Genomic DNA, 15,074 nt, shown 5'->3' with positions numbered 1-15,074 from the left:
ACAGTAGACACAGAACAACTGCTACCAGAAAATGGCCTTACAAAAGCTCTCTTCATGCGGCACTCCCACAAAGAAGGCAAATGTGGTGAAAGGGGCTGGAGCACAACTCATTTAGCTCTGCGCCAAAGTTATGCTCCTCTCCCCGCTCCACCTCACTGTATTGAGGATAATTTCTGCAGTGAGGGTGCCCTGCGTGAGTCAGAACCCTGATTGCCCATGTTTCTAAATTGTGCAGGAAGTCTCTATGTAAAGTCTCCCTGCCACAGAAGTTATGCTCCACACAGCGATGATACGGGCAGGAGGAGGAGCACACGATTAGGGGTGGGGATAAAAACACAACCTAGCAGGCCCTTTCATCACATTTATTATTATTATTATCATCATCATCATTATCATTATCATTATCATTGTTATTGTTATTGGAGACAATCCAATACATGTCTACGCAGAAGTAAGCTCCATTGGGTTCAATAGGGCTTACTCCTAGGTAAATGTGCATTGGATTGCAGCCTAAAACAGCTTCTGATTCACGATACAGTTATGCTTCCCTTCTACATGAGCGTAACACATGGAGAAGGATCTAGAGGGGCCATATTCTCTCACACAACTGCATTATTAATATGATTAAAAAACAAACATCCACAAAAGTTTTAATAGTCTGATTAGTAAATAGAAAGCAAAATAGAACACCACTTTATGGAAATGCTTATATTGCCTCACATGTCCTAAGGCAGGGGTGGGAACCTTTGGCCCTCCATATGTTGCTGAACAACTCCCATCAGCTGATGCCAGGGATTATGAGAGTTGTAGTTCCACAACATCTGAAGGGCCAAAGCTTCCCTACTCCTGTCCTAAGATATGCACGCTTCTCAAAGGTGACCAGCAATTTTAAAGTATTCAAGAAGAAACTCCAGAGATGCAATTTTCAGAGAACACCGAAATCAGAAACTGGAAACAAGGTAGGTTTGGTGGAAAAGGTATACCCTACTTTCAAGATGCACTGGCAAGGGATGCTCACCACACCTATGTGTCCAATATGGAGGGGGGGAGGAGAGAGAGACTTGTTCATATGATACACAAACTATCTGGCTAATAAGGCCTTAGCCCTCATATTTGCTAGGGCTTTAGTTTCCCAAATCAACCATGAAGCTCCCTGAATGACCGTGGGCCAGTTTCTCTCTCTTAGCCATATCTTCCTCACAGGGTTGTGAGGAGAAAGGGTGAGGAGAAAATTCAAGTTTGTATTGAGCTCCTTGAAAATGGAAATGGACTGCCTTCAAGTCGATCCCGACTTATGGCTACCCTATAAATAGGGTTTTCATGGTAAGCAGTATTCAGAGGGGGTTTACCATTGCCTCCCTCTGAGGCTAGTCCCAGCTGGCTAGGGCCTGCTCAGCTTGCCACAGCTGCACAAGCCAGCCCCTTCCTTTTCTGCAACCGCCAGCTGGGAGGCAACTGGGCTCCTTGGGATTACACAGCTTGCCCATGGCTGCACAGGTGGCAGGGCACGTAACCCCTGAGCCACTCACTGTGGGGGTGATATTTAGCTGGCCCTTGACACCCAGGAGACATGAGCGGGGATTTGAACTCACAGACTCTGGACTCCTAGCCAGACTCTCTTCCCCACTGTGCCATACCAGCTTTCTATTGAGCTCCTTAGAGGAATGAAATAATTAGTACCGCTTGTTTTTTAAAAAGGGGGAGAATAATGTATGTAAATGCTCTGTAGTAGCATGACTTTCAAGACACACAGCAGAGCAAGTGTCATTTGGTGTGGAAGGCACACACTCAGGGATAGTGAGCCTGTGCATCTCCAGATGTTGTTGGACTGACTTTTGGCCATGCTGACTGGGGCAGATGGGAGTTGGACTCTGGCAACATCAGGGATGGGGGCAGGCACAGATTCCGCATTGCTGTTCTAAGGCCTTAATAATTTATTTGGGAATCAAGACAAAATGGGTTCTTCTTCATGCTCTCCTCGCTAAGAGCTAAAAGACTTCAGAAGTCTCTGTGCTGACCCTCTATGGCTGGTCTTAAAGGGACAGATCATGGTATATTACAATGATGTAGTAAGGGTATTACAGTGAACTGTTTCACTTCACTTCATTTCTGAATGTTCCTTTATGTATGTTTTTACCTGCCAGCTAGGGATGGGAGAGAAATTAATTTCATTTGCACTTTAATGCTAACTTACCAAATTTGCACTTGCAAAACAATATGCAAACCAAAACACAGATCTCCTTTGAAATGGACGGCGGTTTTCAATTAGAGTAAGGCCCCACTCATACGGCGCTTGTTCCACTTTTACGGCTTTTTTCAGCATGACGCGCTCAGCAGCTGAGTGTCAGGTGCCATTTTATTGACAGAGTTCCACTTTTCAGTGATTTTCACTTTTCAGCGGGGATCTGGAACGTAACCTGCTGTTGGTGGGTGATAAAGAGAAGCTGGGGATTACGGATTTGGTGCTTAATGGGATACAACTGCCCCTAAGAGACCACGTCCGGAGTCTGGGGGTCATTCTTGACTCCCAGCTATCCATGGAGGCACAGGTAGCAGCTGTTAGTCAGGCGGCGCTTTACCAACTTCACCTCATTCGTAGGATACACCCTTACCTCCCAAGCCACCTGCTCCCTAATGTGGTACATGCTCTGGTTCTGTCCCTGCTGGACTATTGTAATGTGTTATATGTGGGTCTTCCCTGGAGAACGGTCCGTAAACTGCAGCTAGTGCAGAATGCGGCAGCTCGCCTGATTAACGGCTGCTGCCGCTGTGATCATATTACCCCAGTACTTAAGGAACTGCACTGGCTACCGGTGGTTGCTAGGGCCAAATTTAAGATCCTGGCTTTAACTTTAAAGGCGCTCCACGAGTCTGGCCCACTTTACCTAACGAGTTGGCTCCACTCGCACCAGGGGTGCCGGCTTACAAGATCGTCCTTGAATGGTTTGCTTCTTATTCCCCCAACAAAAGCAGCGAGATTGGGGAGGACACGGTCCAGAGCTTTTTCAGTAGTGGCTCCCTCACTTTGGAATTCTTTGCCAACTGACCTCCGTCAGGCCCCTTCCTTGTTATGCTTTCATCGGGCCTTGAAAACCTGGCTCTTTAATGAGGCTTGGGAAGGGGGTTAGGGTGGCATAGGGTAGTTCCGTAGGGGTTTGTTCAGTTTTTCAATTTTATACTGTTTGCTTTTTGAATTGTTTTTACATGGATTGTATTGTATTTTGTTGTATGTAACCCAGAGTGGCAGATTAACCTCTACCAGATGGGCGTCTAACAAATCTAATAAATAAATAAATAAATAAATATCAAAAATGCATATAACTGTGGAAGGTACTCGCTATATATATATATATATATATATTAGTGAAAATAATGTACAAAAATGTGTTCTATTAGAGGGAAATTGCTTACAACAATGCATATACAATGCACAGGCAAAATTGCATACACACATGTATATATTAGAAGAAATGCAGGTGAATATGTGCATGAATTTTCATGCAGACTTTTTTCTTTCAAAAATGCACAAACATATGCAATAATGAGATGAACCAAATTAAAGACTGGACAAAAGAAACTAAAATAGACAGATTTGTCCATCCCTGCTACTGGCAGCTATAAAACATCAAGAAAATGACTGGCAAATCTTTCTCCCTGCAGTGTTACATAAAGGAAGGGTTTGTTAACATGAGAGAGAGTTCAGAAATGCCTGGCTTCCTGCTGACTGAAGTAGGCATGGCACGCTCCAGTCTAACATCAGGACTTTGCTATCTCGTTCTTCTGATTGTGTGTGATTAAGGCCTTGGTTTGCTGGTATCAGTCCTCTCACACAGGACATTGTAAATCAGTATGTGGAAGAACAAAGGGTGGCAAAAACTGAAGGAGGCCCAAGTAAGATGACAAAAACAAGATGCAGTGCCGAAAGGAACTCATTCTCTCAATTTCTCAACTAACGTTCTCTGCTCCTCCTACTCAGTCTAGTGACGAAGTTCAGGCGTCAGTCAGCACCTGTGAACCATCTGCACCCAATGAAAAGGAGCTGTCTCCTGTGACTCCGCTGGCTGCAGTTTCATCTCACTCTTCTGGAAACACTCTCTGTGATGGTGATATCGCCAATGATCTCCAGTGATCTTTGATCTGAATACATTTGTTGAATGTTAGATTATTTTGTTTGACACTGTTATGATTTTATTATTTGCAATATGTAAGGCAAGCTACGAGCACCCTTTCCTCCTATTAGCTTTAAGCCCCTCATCCTTTTACTTCAGACCTCTGTATATGATGGGCTGACCTGCTCAGATCATGTGACATCTGCTATTGTCCTTGGCCACTTTGTACTAAGTAAGCACACTAAGTGGGCTACATCCCTCAGCCACATCATAATAGACTTTTGGAGCAGGCCATCCTTACAAAATATGCTGCCACAGAGTATCTCTAGAAATGATTAAATACTGGCGTATCTTACAGTGCTGTTGTAAAGATTACTGAAATAACAGATGTGAAGAGCTTTGAGCACTTGAAATAGTGTTCTTACCTAAGGCTAATTTCCATGCTTTCCCATAGAGCAGGGTTGGACAATTTCTCCAGTCTGGGTGGCCAAATTCAGTACAGATTCAATGCTGGACCTTCCTCTTGGCTATGATGCCACCAAGGTAATACACTTTTGACCAAAGAAGTGGCCACATGAAGTGACAGGATATCCCAGAGGGCCTCTGTAACAATGCAGAGACTTCTGCGGCATCCTCGGTTTTAGCATAGAAAGAATCATCAGCCAGCTGGCCAGCGCTTACTCTCTGAGCAAACTAACTTGCAAATCCATTGGTTTCCGACTTGGGATGGTATAAAGTGCGTGTGTAGGGCGGAGGCCCATCAGCTTAGCATTCCTGCCATAGAGAAATCTGGACTTTTCTTCTTGGAGGCAACTTAACATCGCAAAAATTTGAGGGTGACCGATGCTGTTTGTTATTTGCCAAAGACATTGTCTGTGGCTAAAGCATGACTGAATCAGGCGAGACTTTGCTTTGTAAATTTCTGAAGCCTCATCAAATACAATTTTGTCAGTCTGAAAACTACTCTGATCCTCAGCACAGAGCAATGAGATAACTAAGACTAACTTCTTTGAGTGGCATCTAAGTCATACTCAGAGTAGACTCACTGAAATAAATGGACAAGTTAGTTGTAACTAATTTGAGTCCAGTGATTGCAATGGGTCTACCTTGCATCTCTAGTCAAATACCACCCTTCATTTTTTCAGGAAACTCAAAAGTACCAATCATTTTCAACAAGTTGGACTACATGTAATAATAATAATTGTCACCCAATCAAATAAATCTTAATAAATCATGTGATATTAATTGATCAATCAACTAAATCAGCATGCACTTGCAAGAAAAACACATCTTTTAAATATTTTCCTTATTTGTTCTTTAGAAAAATTCAGGGTCAATTGTTTTTAGGTGATACAAGCGCCTATCACACAGTCTCTACCTTAGAAGCCTTCTATATGAGAAAGTAGAAATGCTTCTTCTAGGATGGTGCTTGCCATCTATGGTCTGCCTTTACCTTTATTAAAATTAATAATGCTTTTAAAAGCTGCAACCCAATTAATTTAGAGACAAAGCTTGGATTAACCCATTAAAATATTTTAGTCCATCTAACCAATTAATCACCCAAACACTTCAATCCTAAATAATATTACTATTAATAATATTTATAATGTCAACGCATACACATCATCCATTCATTTTGATGTCAGACAAGGGAGTGCCAAGAATGAAGACGAAAAGGATATTAACAACATGTCCAGCAAAGTAGAGATTTGAAGATTTTTCTCTCTACGAGATACATTCACATTTCTTTCAGTCACAGACTTTAAATTTTATGCATGTATACATACATATATATATATATATTTATATATAAAATCAACTTAGCTCTCTCATCCAAGGCTGATGCTACCACCATTGGCAGCACACATGGTATCATGACAAAATTTCTCCTTTGTAAGGTATTCCATTTTGTGCAGGTATTCTAGAGCATAGGGATCTACCTAAATAAGGGCCATTCCGTCATTTCATATTTGCAATGGGATCCTTTAAATTTTGTGACAGCTCAAAGCACGATGCTGGCTTACTCATTAGGTTACAGCAGGGATAGGGAACCTGTGGCCCTCCAGGTGCTGGACTACAACTCCAATCATTTCTGAACACTGGCCATTCTGGCTGGGGCTGATGGAAGTTGGTGGCACCCAACATCTAAAGGGCCACAGTTTCCTTATCCCTACCTTGCGGGAAACCAACATCCACATTCTCAGTTGCAGAATATACTGTGTTTTGGAGCAAAATTCAAGGTTGGAATGTAATGACCACATCTCCCCTTCCCCCAATTCATTTGGTGGTGCCTTCTCTGAAAGCTGGGCTGAACAGATGCCAAGGGCAGCAGCAGACACATCTGAGTACCCTTGCATTGGTACAATGTGATTCTGCTGCACAGGAATAAGAGGAAACTAGGGAGGACATTGGTCCTAAGATGCAGGAAGTGCCAGAAAACAGGCAATGGTGTTGCAAGTACTAGCATGTATGGAGTGTCCAAGGGTTGTCATGCAGGCCCCCAAGAGTGCACTGCTACCTTTGAAGGGTTTGGTCTTACCATCAGCTAAGGCTAGTCAGACTCATTTAGCTGGGTGCATTGCTCATTTAATTGTGGTTTCCTTTAATGGGAGGTTGGGAGTAGCTGCAATGCTCTGGACTGTCTGGCTTAGATTTGGACTGGGCCCTTTAAGCGGGGATAGGCTGAGCAAAGCAGTCATTTCTCAGTATTCCTCTTCCTTTCCCTTGCTTGTGTGACATTTAATTCATTCACTAAGGTGAAGATCTAAGTGACCTTGCCTCCCAGGGGATAAAAGCTGGCCTTCACGTGTGTGTGATCATTGGCAGTTGAGTGCGTCTTACAAATCAGAGACTCATGAGGTTGCAAAATAGATTTCAGATTAGGGTCCCCCTGAGCCCCTTAAACCCACTCACATTCCAATGTTTCCAATTACTTGCACACATTCCTCACTAGTGAAACATTCAGTAATGACACAGGAACATAGGCAAACTCCCGCAAGGAAATCAGAAGAAACATTTTCTTTGTCTGCACAGTGTTGTATCTCAGCTCCTAACTAGGAATCTATTGTCTTCTTAAATAAGCATAAATAACATAAAGGCTAGGAGTTAGAAAGAATGCAAAAGAAAAGAAATACATCAGGACACAAAGAACATTTCAACCCCTTCTCAAACAGTGTTGTAGTTACTAGTCACATCTAGAGCTACAGTTGCCACAATTTTCTTACCCTGCAAACAGAGCTGTCCTTTCTTACCAACAGTTTAAATAATAAATTTCCAACTATGCTGCTCGCAGCATCATTAAAAAAAAGAAGAAAATATTAACTTACAAAACAACCCATTCTTCATACGTGACTGTGACAAATAAAAATCTTAAATAAAACAAGTTTCATATTTCTCTTTTTCTCTGGCCTCATTCCAACTTTAGGTAGCTTGGCATTGAGTAATTGAACATTAAAAAATCAAGTTTGTAGACTTCGTACAGCTGTGTTTGGTGCTCCAAACTGATGTTCTGGAAGAACTCTGTTGTCATTTCATCAGTAGTTCTTGTAGACTTTGCATAGGTGGGGAACTTGAGATAGTTTCCTACTCCTGCTAGTTGAAGAATGTAGTTGGAATCTTCTTCGAGTGTCTCGTATTTCCCTATGAGATCATAATGGATGAGGCAAGGATGGCACAGAGAGTAGACTGTTTGCCAGTGTTCATTGAATGGCTCTTCTCTTTGGGTGTGCGGGTCTATGAGATAAGCCACAAACTCCTCAAATTTCACATCATCACCTTTATGAAGGGCTTCCTGGGTTGCATTTTTCCTTTGGCGCTTCACAATTTTGGTTCCGTATCTCTTGTGAAAGGAGGTGTTGTATTTCTGGGTGAATTTGTTTCTATAGGCTGACACCAACCTCTCAAAAGGCTCACGGACAAACAGGAACTTCATGTAGTTTTTCAAGCGGTGGTTGATCTCTGGGATGCTGTATTGGTTGAGCGTCTTCAAGTTTGATGAGACATGGGCTTCGTTAGCTGGTATCTCCATTGGGTCGCTATATTTGCCCCTCCCGGTCAAGACCATCATGACTCGCTTCCAATTGGTACAGGCCACTTTGGGTACATAGCAGTATATCAGTTCATGATCCTCATCAACCACCAAATGTTTGAGGTCATTGGGTGTCAGCACACGACGTTTCCTGCTAGACATGCTGTTGGCTCGGCATGTATCTGTTACTTGATCCCTACGGATCTGATGAAGGATCACCGTGCTGGATAATTCCAACTGTGTAAAGAAAGCACAAATGTGGATAACTTAGTACAGTTTGGAAATGCGTGCAGCCATCTTAGGCAGAAATTCAATACCTACTTCTATACACAAGTTCCTCTACTGTATTATCTGCATCAAAAGGTTGCAGAGCCTTTCCTGGTCTTTGTCAATAATGTGATCTGGCAGGGGACCAATCAATCTGTGCTAATACATCCTGAATATTAGAATTGCCTTCCTGGCAAGATTAAAAGTCAGTCTAGTCCAACATTCCAACAGCGACCAGCCAGATGCTCACAAAATGGTAATGATGGAGACATCCAACCCTTGTTGCTTGCCCCCAGGAGATGGTAATGAAAAATATACTGCATCTGAACCTGGGGGTTCCATTCCTAGCTATCATAATCATGACTATTATCATAGGCATGGACTGATCTGCAGAAAGAGTGGCTTCACTAAGGTTGAAGAATTCAGGTGAAAGCAGAAGTACTCATTCACATTCCACTCGAACATTTAAGAATGACATGTTTATATTCTGGTACCAAATGTATTTTCAATGTACTTTGAAACATCTTAACTCTCATAGTTATATATAGAAAAGGGGGTTCTTCCTGCTCCTACCGTCAAACTCATTTCTACAGAAGCAGAGAACTCAGGCTGCCCTTTGCCACTGAAATGCAGCAGGAGGGCACAAGTTTCAAAAAGCCTTCAAAAATGAATACACTATGTGCTTTTGCTGCTGATGTCTGTCTCATTCGAGGATTAATCATCTCGGCTTCCTCACTGGCTGTGACCTTGGCAAGTGAAATAAAATCCGTGGACATCTCTGTTATTCTTGGGAGGACGCCAGGCACTCAAAAATGCTTCCTTGAAGGGATTTATTTATTTTTTTGGCTATCGATGCTGGCCTCTTATTGCCAACCAAATCAAAAAGAGGTCAAGGGTACGCAACCTTTTAACAGGTAGTTTTTGTCATATAAGAACCAGTGTGGTGTAGTGGTTAAGGTGTTGGACTATGACCTGGGAGACCAGGGTTCGAATCCCCACACAGCCATGAAGCTCACTGGGTGACCTTGGGCCAGAGGAAGGTAAACCCCCTCTGAATACCGCTTACCATGAAAGCCCTATTCATAGTGTCACCCATAAGTCAGAATTGACTTGAAGGCAGTCCATTTCATTTCATCATATAATGTCCAACACAATGCTTCCTTGCATTGCCACCCTTTGCTAGGTCTACATGTTTGTTAAGGATTTAGTAATGCAAATTCTAAGGCTTACTTGCTTTCAAAGAATCAGAAGAACTATAGGAGTGGAACATTTAAGAGCTGCCAGACTCAAATCACAAACTTTTAAGAGTCAGGCATCCCCTCCTTATGCAGGGCTCCACCAAGCGCTGGCCAGAAAGAGAACCACAGTCTTGTTGAGCCTACTGCCTGTCTCTACCCTCTTGGGTACTCTTTCTTGCTGTACTCGCCATGCCTAGGTGCTAGCACCTGGCTTTCTTGGGCAGCTATAGGGGCCAGTGTCCCAGCAGGGCCCACTGATGTCACCTGCCACGAAGCCCCTTTTGAAATGCACCAATGAGGATCAGGTGGCTTTGAATTGCCATTTAAATTTTTCACAATGCCCTGGAACAACACTATGACACTGCCTTGTAGGAAATTGCTCAGTGGGGTGCCACTTCTGCTGCTGACTGGAGTCTGTGACCTGCCACAGGATATGCCTACCACAGTTCATGAGGGAACCCACAGAAACAATAGGCTAAGGATCCCTTCAAACCTACAGCTACTTGCCCGTTTTTAGAAAACCACAATGAGTGGAGTTCTCAGTGTTTTTATTCCTAGACAAGGATACACCCTTGTGGGAAAAATGTTAAATATGTGAAGCAGCTCTAAGAGCAAGACAGATGAGTCACGTGTTTACTCTTCTTATCCTCAGCTTAGGACCAAGCAGAGGGCAAGGGCTCACATAATTGACGGACAAATATTTATTAATCATCAAAACATATAACAATTCTACCACATAGTGAATTCAGCTGAACTGTGGTTACTAGTCAATCAGTTTTATTGCCTTCGCTGTAAATTGCCATCATCTTCAAACATAGATTGGTAGACACTGTTTAGCTAACAAACAAAACAATCTTAGATCACTTTGCAAACATTGGAAATAGGGTTGCCAGGTCAGAAGCATCCCAAACCCTGAGATTTTGGGGGTGGGCCCTAGTGATGTCATGGGGCGGGCCCAAGTGATATCGTTAAGCATGATACGTTAAGCATCAACCACAGTTGCTTGGCGCATACAGGTCAAACAAAAACATTTATTTGATTGGAAATTAAGATAGAAATCTTAGCTAAAAGATGGAGCCTGGGTAGGGAACATTTAATCTAGCCTACTTGCTTCTGGCAAAAAGGGTTTAAGTGCCCTCAGGCCAGGCCAGTCACCAGAAGGGCACTGTAAGAAGAAAGGAGCCTAGTGTTGCGAAGATGTTAGATGGGAGCACTCAAGAGTGAAGATGCATGCTCCTGAAGGCTGCAATTCTAAACACACTTACGAAGGGACTAAGCCCCATTGAACTCAACAGGACTCACTTCTGAGTAGATATAGTTTGCATTGTGTTGTTGATAAAGCTTGACTAGGGATCCTCTGCAAAGATATCCATATCCAAGCAGGATTGGTAACCCTCTGCTTGGAATGCCCTGCCCCTGCCTTTTAACATGGCTGCTCCAAACTTCTTTACAGATTTGACCCTTCACTTCAGAAAGAGGTTTGAGAAATGAGTAAAAGGAAAAAAATTCTCTACCCTTTCCTGTGTACCCTGTGGGCTGCTATAAACTCACTTGGACAGCCAACCCAATTCCAGTGAGTAATAATTGACAGAGAGAAAACACACATGGTTTGGTCTACCTTCACAAGCAGCAGTTTGGGAACAATAACTGCAGCCACACTTCCAAATATGTGAATTCTCTTTTACCACTATTGGGCAAGAAACAAAACGTCATGCAACCAACAAGGTGCATCATCAGTGGGTTTAAGGGGGTTGAGCGGAGCACATGGAACCACTATGGTTGCTTCTGTGGATATAAGGGGGTGAGGTTAAAGATAAATGACATGCAAATAAAAAAGAAAAACAAAAGACAGTGATGCTTTCCTAAATGCAATACCATACCAATCACAACAACATTCCTACGAGTAAAGCAGAAAACTCAGCATCCCACAACCAGTCAGGATTCATAACCAAAAACCAAAACTAAAAAATTATTGCAGCCAGTCAGCCAAGGTCACAGAAATCCCCATGAAGCACAACCTGACCTGGGGGCTACAGATAGTGCAGAACACTGTGGCACAATTGCTGACAGGAGTGAGACCCTATCAGCACATAATATCTCTGCTCTAAAATCTGTACTGGTTGCTGATTTGCTACCAAGCCAAGTTCAAGGTGTCCTTTCCATGTTACGGATTCCACATAGTACTTGTTCTGCTCTTGTAAGAAATCAGTCCTTTAATGTGGCAGCACCTACACTTTAGAACTCCCTGCCTAATGACATTAGGCATACACCTTAATTGTACTCTTTTCAGCACCTGCTAAAATAACTTTTGTTTAGGGATGCCCATCCAGGCATGTAGAAGCTATTATGTTTTTTATCTGTTTTTAACTAATTGTTAGTTTTATTATTTTGAATGATTTTAAATACCTGTCTTTAACTGTTTTTGCCAATAATCTTATTGTTTTAATTCCTTCTGTAAACCGCTTTGAGATTTTTTACACAAAGTGTAATATAAATGTTGTAAATGAAATACATAAATAAATTTTGGAGTCACTGTGACCCTTGGGTCTCTTTCCACTTTTAGGAACAAAGGGATCTGCCTTATACTGACTCAGGCCATTTGGTACCATCTAGCTCAGTACTGATGACATGGACTAGCATTGGCTCTCCTGAATTCCAATAGTCTTTTCCAGAAATTGAATTTTGGACCTTTACATATAAAGCATATGCCCTACCACTGAGCTACAACACTTTCCTTTTAAAACAGTGTATTTTAAAATTGTTCTTTTCAATTCACTAATGAATGCACATCATGCTTAGGGCAGGTCCACACCATTCATTTAAAACACATTCAACACCCATTTGAAGCACATGAATCCCACCAAGAATCATGGGAACTGTAGTTTGTTAAGGGTGGTGAGAACTATAACTGTGAGGAGAAAATTACACTTCCCAGGATTCTTTAGGGGAAGTCATGCGCTTTAAATACAAGTAGGATGTGCTTTAAATCTACATGTGGATCTACTTCATAAACTTTGCCTATATGTAAATCATTTTAATTATTTTTTTCAAAATGGAAATGAGCTATAAAGTGTACTGACCATGGGCTACTCAACATCTTTCAGCCTATCTTCCCCTCAGGATGAAAACAACAGAAGAGAACCATGAACACCCCAAAGAAGAAGGGCACACTTAAATGTAGAAGAAATAATCTACAACAGTAGCATGAAATCAAATACATACTGGGACACAGTATGAAAAAATATTTATATAAGCATGACTGTCAAAGATGTTTATTATTTACACAACCTGTACAGATATTTGTAGTGCAGTCCTATGTTTGTTTACTCAGTAGCAAGTCCCAATGTATTCAATGGGGCTACTCAAACAGGGAAGCGTGCACAGAACTGCAACCTCAACTGATAAGGAACTTCATTCATCCAACCCACAATTCAGAATCATGCCACTTCACGCTGTTTTGCAACTGTTTGTACTTGTTTTTATGGTTACGGGATTTTAAAGGGATTTATTTCTTATTGTCAGCTGCCTAGGTTTCCAATCACCAACCCTACCTCACAGGGTTGTTGGAAACACTCCATATATATATATATACACACACTGCAGATGTAAAAATACATGCACCCCACATTATAGTTTATTGTCAAACCAGTTGGCCATTGCAGAACATTTTTTTTAAAATCAGGGTTAGTTTCCTAGATAATAAAAACTGTGATACCTAAGTAAAGCCTGCCTAATTGCTTTTAAAAATAGGATTGGAGGGGAAGAGAAAGATTTACAACACAAACACAATTCTTTGCTATGTTCACTCAAAAGTCCCATTAATTTACAGCACAATCCTAACCATGTCTACTCAAAAGTAAGTCCTATTGAATTCAATGGGGTTTACTCTAGGTATGTGGGATTAGCATTGTAGCTTTACCCCCAGAAAAGTGACTACTGGATTAAAGCTTCATATTGGGAAGGTTTTCAAAACACTGTCCTCTTTAACAGCCCAGGAAAATTTAAACTTGTTTGACTCCTGCACACGAGAGAAAAAGACTGAAAGCTATATACTTACTCAATTTATGAGATTTTCAAATAAGCAGGAAAAAACAACAATTTTCTGGCATTGCAATAGGGTCTAGGCATTGCCTGGAGGTCAACAAATCACAACCCTGACTTCACTTATTGGCTAAAAACCTGAAAGGGCGGGGTTAGAGCAGCCAGTTGTGAGCTGATTTAACAGAAGTTGGGGGGGCTGACATTTTGGTGTATATCTTGTGAACCAGACCACCTAGAAACTTAATTTTTAAGGTGAGATTAAGGTGAGTCACCCAGAGAGGACCTCCAAAATCCAGAGTGTCCAGCTGAAAATCAGAGACCTGGCAACCCTAATTGGAAAGTCTTTAGAGGAAGGAAATTCCAGAACTGTCGATTCCCAGAAATATACCTCTGCAAACTCTCAGAACCTGTTAAATTTTGAAGAAGAGGACTCTTGATCTTTGCTGAGCCCAGACTATTCATTGGATTTTGTTCAGCTCTCTAGCAGGGTTCCTAACACCATTCAGCATTAGGGTTTCTCCTAGGCTAAGGAAGAGAAGGAAGGGGAAAATGTGCATTTAACACAATAGGACCTAAACATAACACATATTGGATGTGTTTTAGGAAGGGATAGTTTGAGGGCTATCTTAAACCCTTGGATATTCCAAAAACTGTATGAATTACCATAAAAGAAGACACAGACACGCAACTGTGATTTCAGACAAACTGAAATATTTTGAATGCCTAAGAATATTCTCCTATACTAGATGTTGATAATGACCACTGAAAACGGCAGGAAAATATGCCCTGTTATCTCTATGTTCTGCAGTGGAAGTAGAAACTAATAACATTTCCAGTCTTTAAGTCAATATACTTATAATCACAGAGTTCTCATTCCTGCCCCAATGATATGCTTTCATTCAGAAAAAGGAGCAAAAAATTAATTTAATGTAGCTTTTATTTTAAAATTGTTCACTGCATACTGAATACAACTCAGATGCTGCTTTAAGAAAAAGGAAATGTTCTTTGCCAGGAGATAACAATACAGATATGTGAATATGTCAAGATTGCTTGGCAGTCAATAAGTCAACCGCTTAGAGATTTTTTGTCAAGCAGTATACAAACATAAAAAGGAAAACGTGGCATTTTTTCTTAAATTTCTTGCTATTCTAAATTCACAGAATCATAGAATTTAAGAGTTTGAAAGGATGTGGGAAGCCATCTAAGTTACATCCACATCATGGATTTAAAGTATGTGGCTTCCCCAAAGAATCTGGTGTACTATAGTCTACCCCTCACAGAACTACCATTCTCAGCACTTAAACAAACAACAGTTCCCAGGATTCTTTGGGGAAAGTCATGTGCTTTAAATCAGAAATGGGGAATCTTTGGCTCTCCAGATGTTGCTGACCA

At 41.6% G+C, this 15,074-nt stretch overlaps 1 protein-coding gene across 7 annotated transcripts in view; it reads right to left on the bottom strand.

Annotated features, from left to right (window-relative positions):
• Window positions 1–3,394: 3,394 nt before the first annotated feature.
• The window catches only part of CHST11 (carbohydrate sulfotransferase 11), a 275,311-nt gene continuing 263,631 nt past the window's right edge, over window positions 3,395–15,074 (bottom strand). For 6 of the 7 annotated variants that reach the window (XM_061638901.1, XM_061638903.1, XM_061638900.1 and 3 more), the window contains one exon: window positions 5,683–8,373. In XM_061638901.1, coding sequence (XP_061494885.1) covers window positions 7,519–8,373 — 855 coding nt within the window. In that variant the 3' untranslated portion in view covers window positions 5,683–7,518. Of the gene's footprint in view, window positions 4,138–5,682; window positions 8,374–15,074 lie in introns of those variants that run through there. The other variant, XR_009764383.1, reaches the window with a different exon arrangement.

Source organism: Rhineura floridana, chromosome 8 (assembly GCF_030035675.1).
Source record: "Rhineura floridana isolate rRhiFlo1 chromosome 8, rRhiFlo1.hap2, whole genome shotgun sequence".
In the NCBI taxonomy this organism is placed as follows: domain Eukaryota; kingdom Metazoa; phylum Chordata; class Lepidosauria; order Squamata; family Rhineuridae; genus Rhineura; species Rhineura floridana.
The sequence above is the reverse complement of the archived record's forward strand: the minus strand, read 5'-3'. Positions and strand labels throughout refer to the sequence as shown.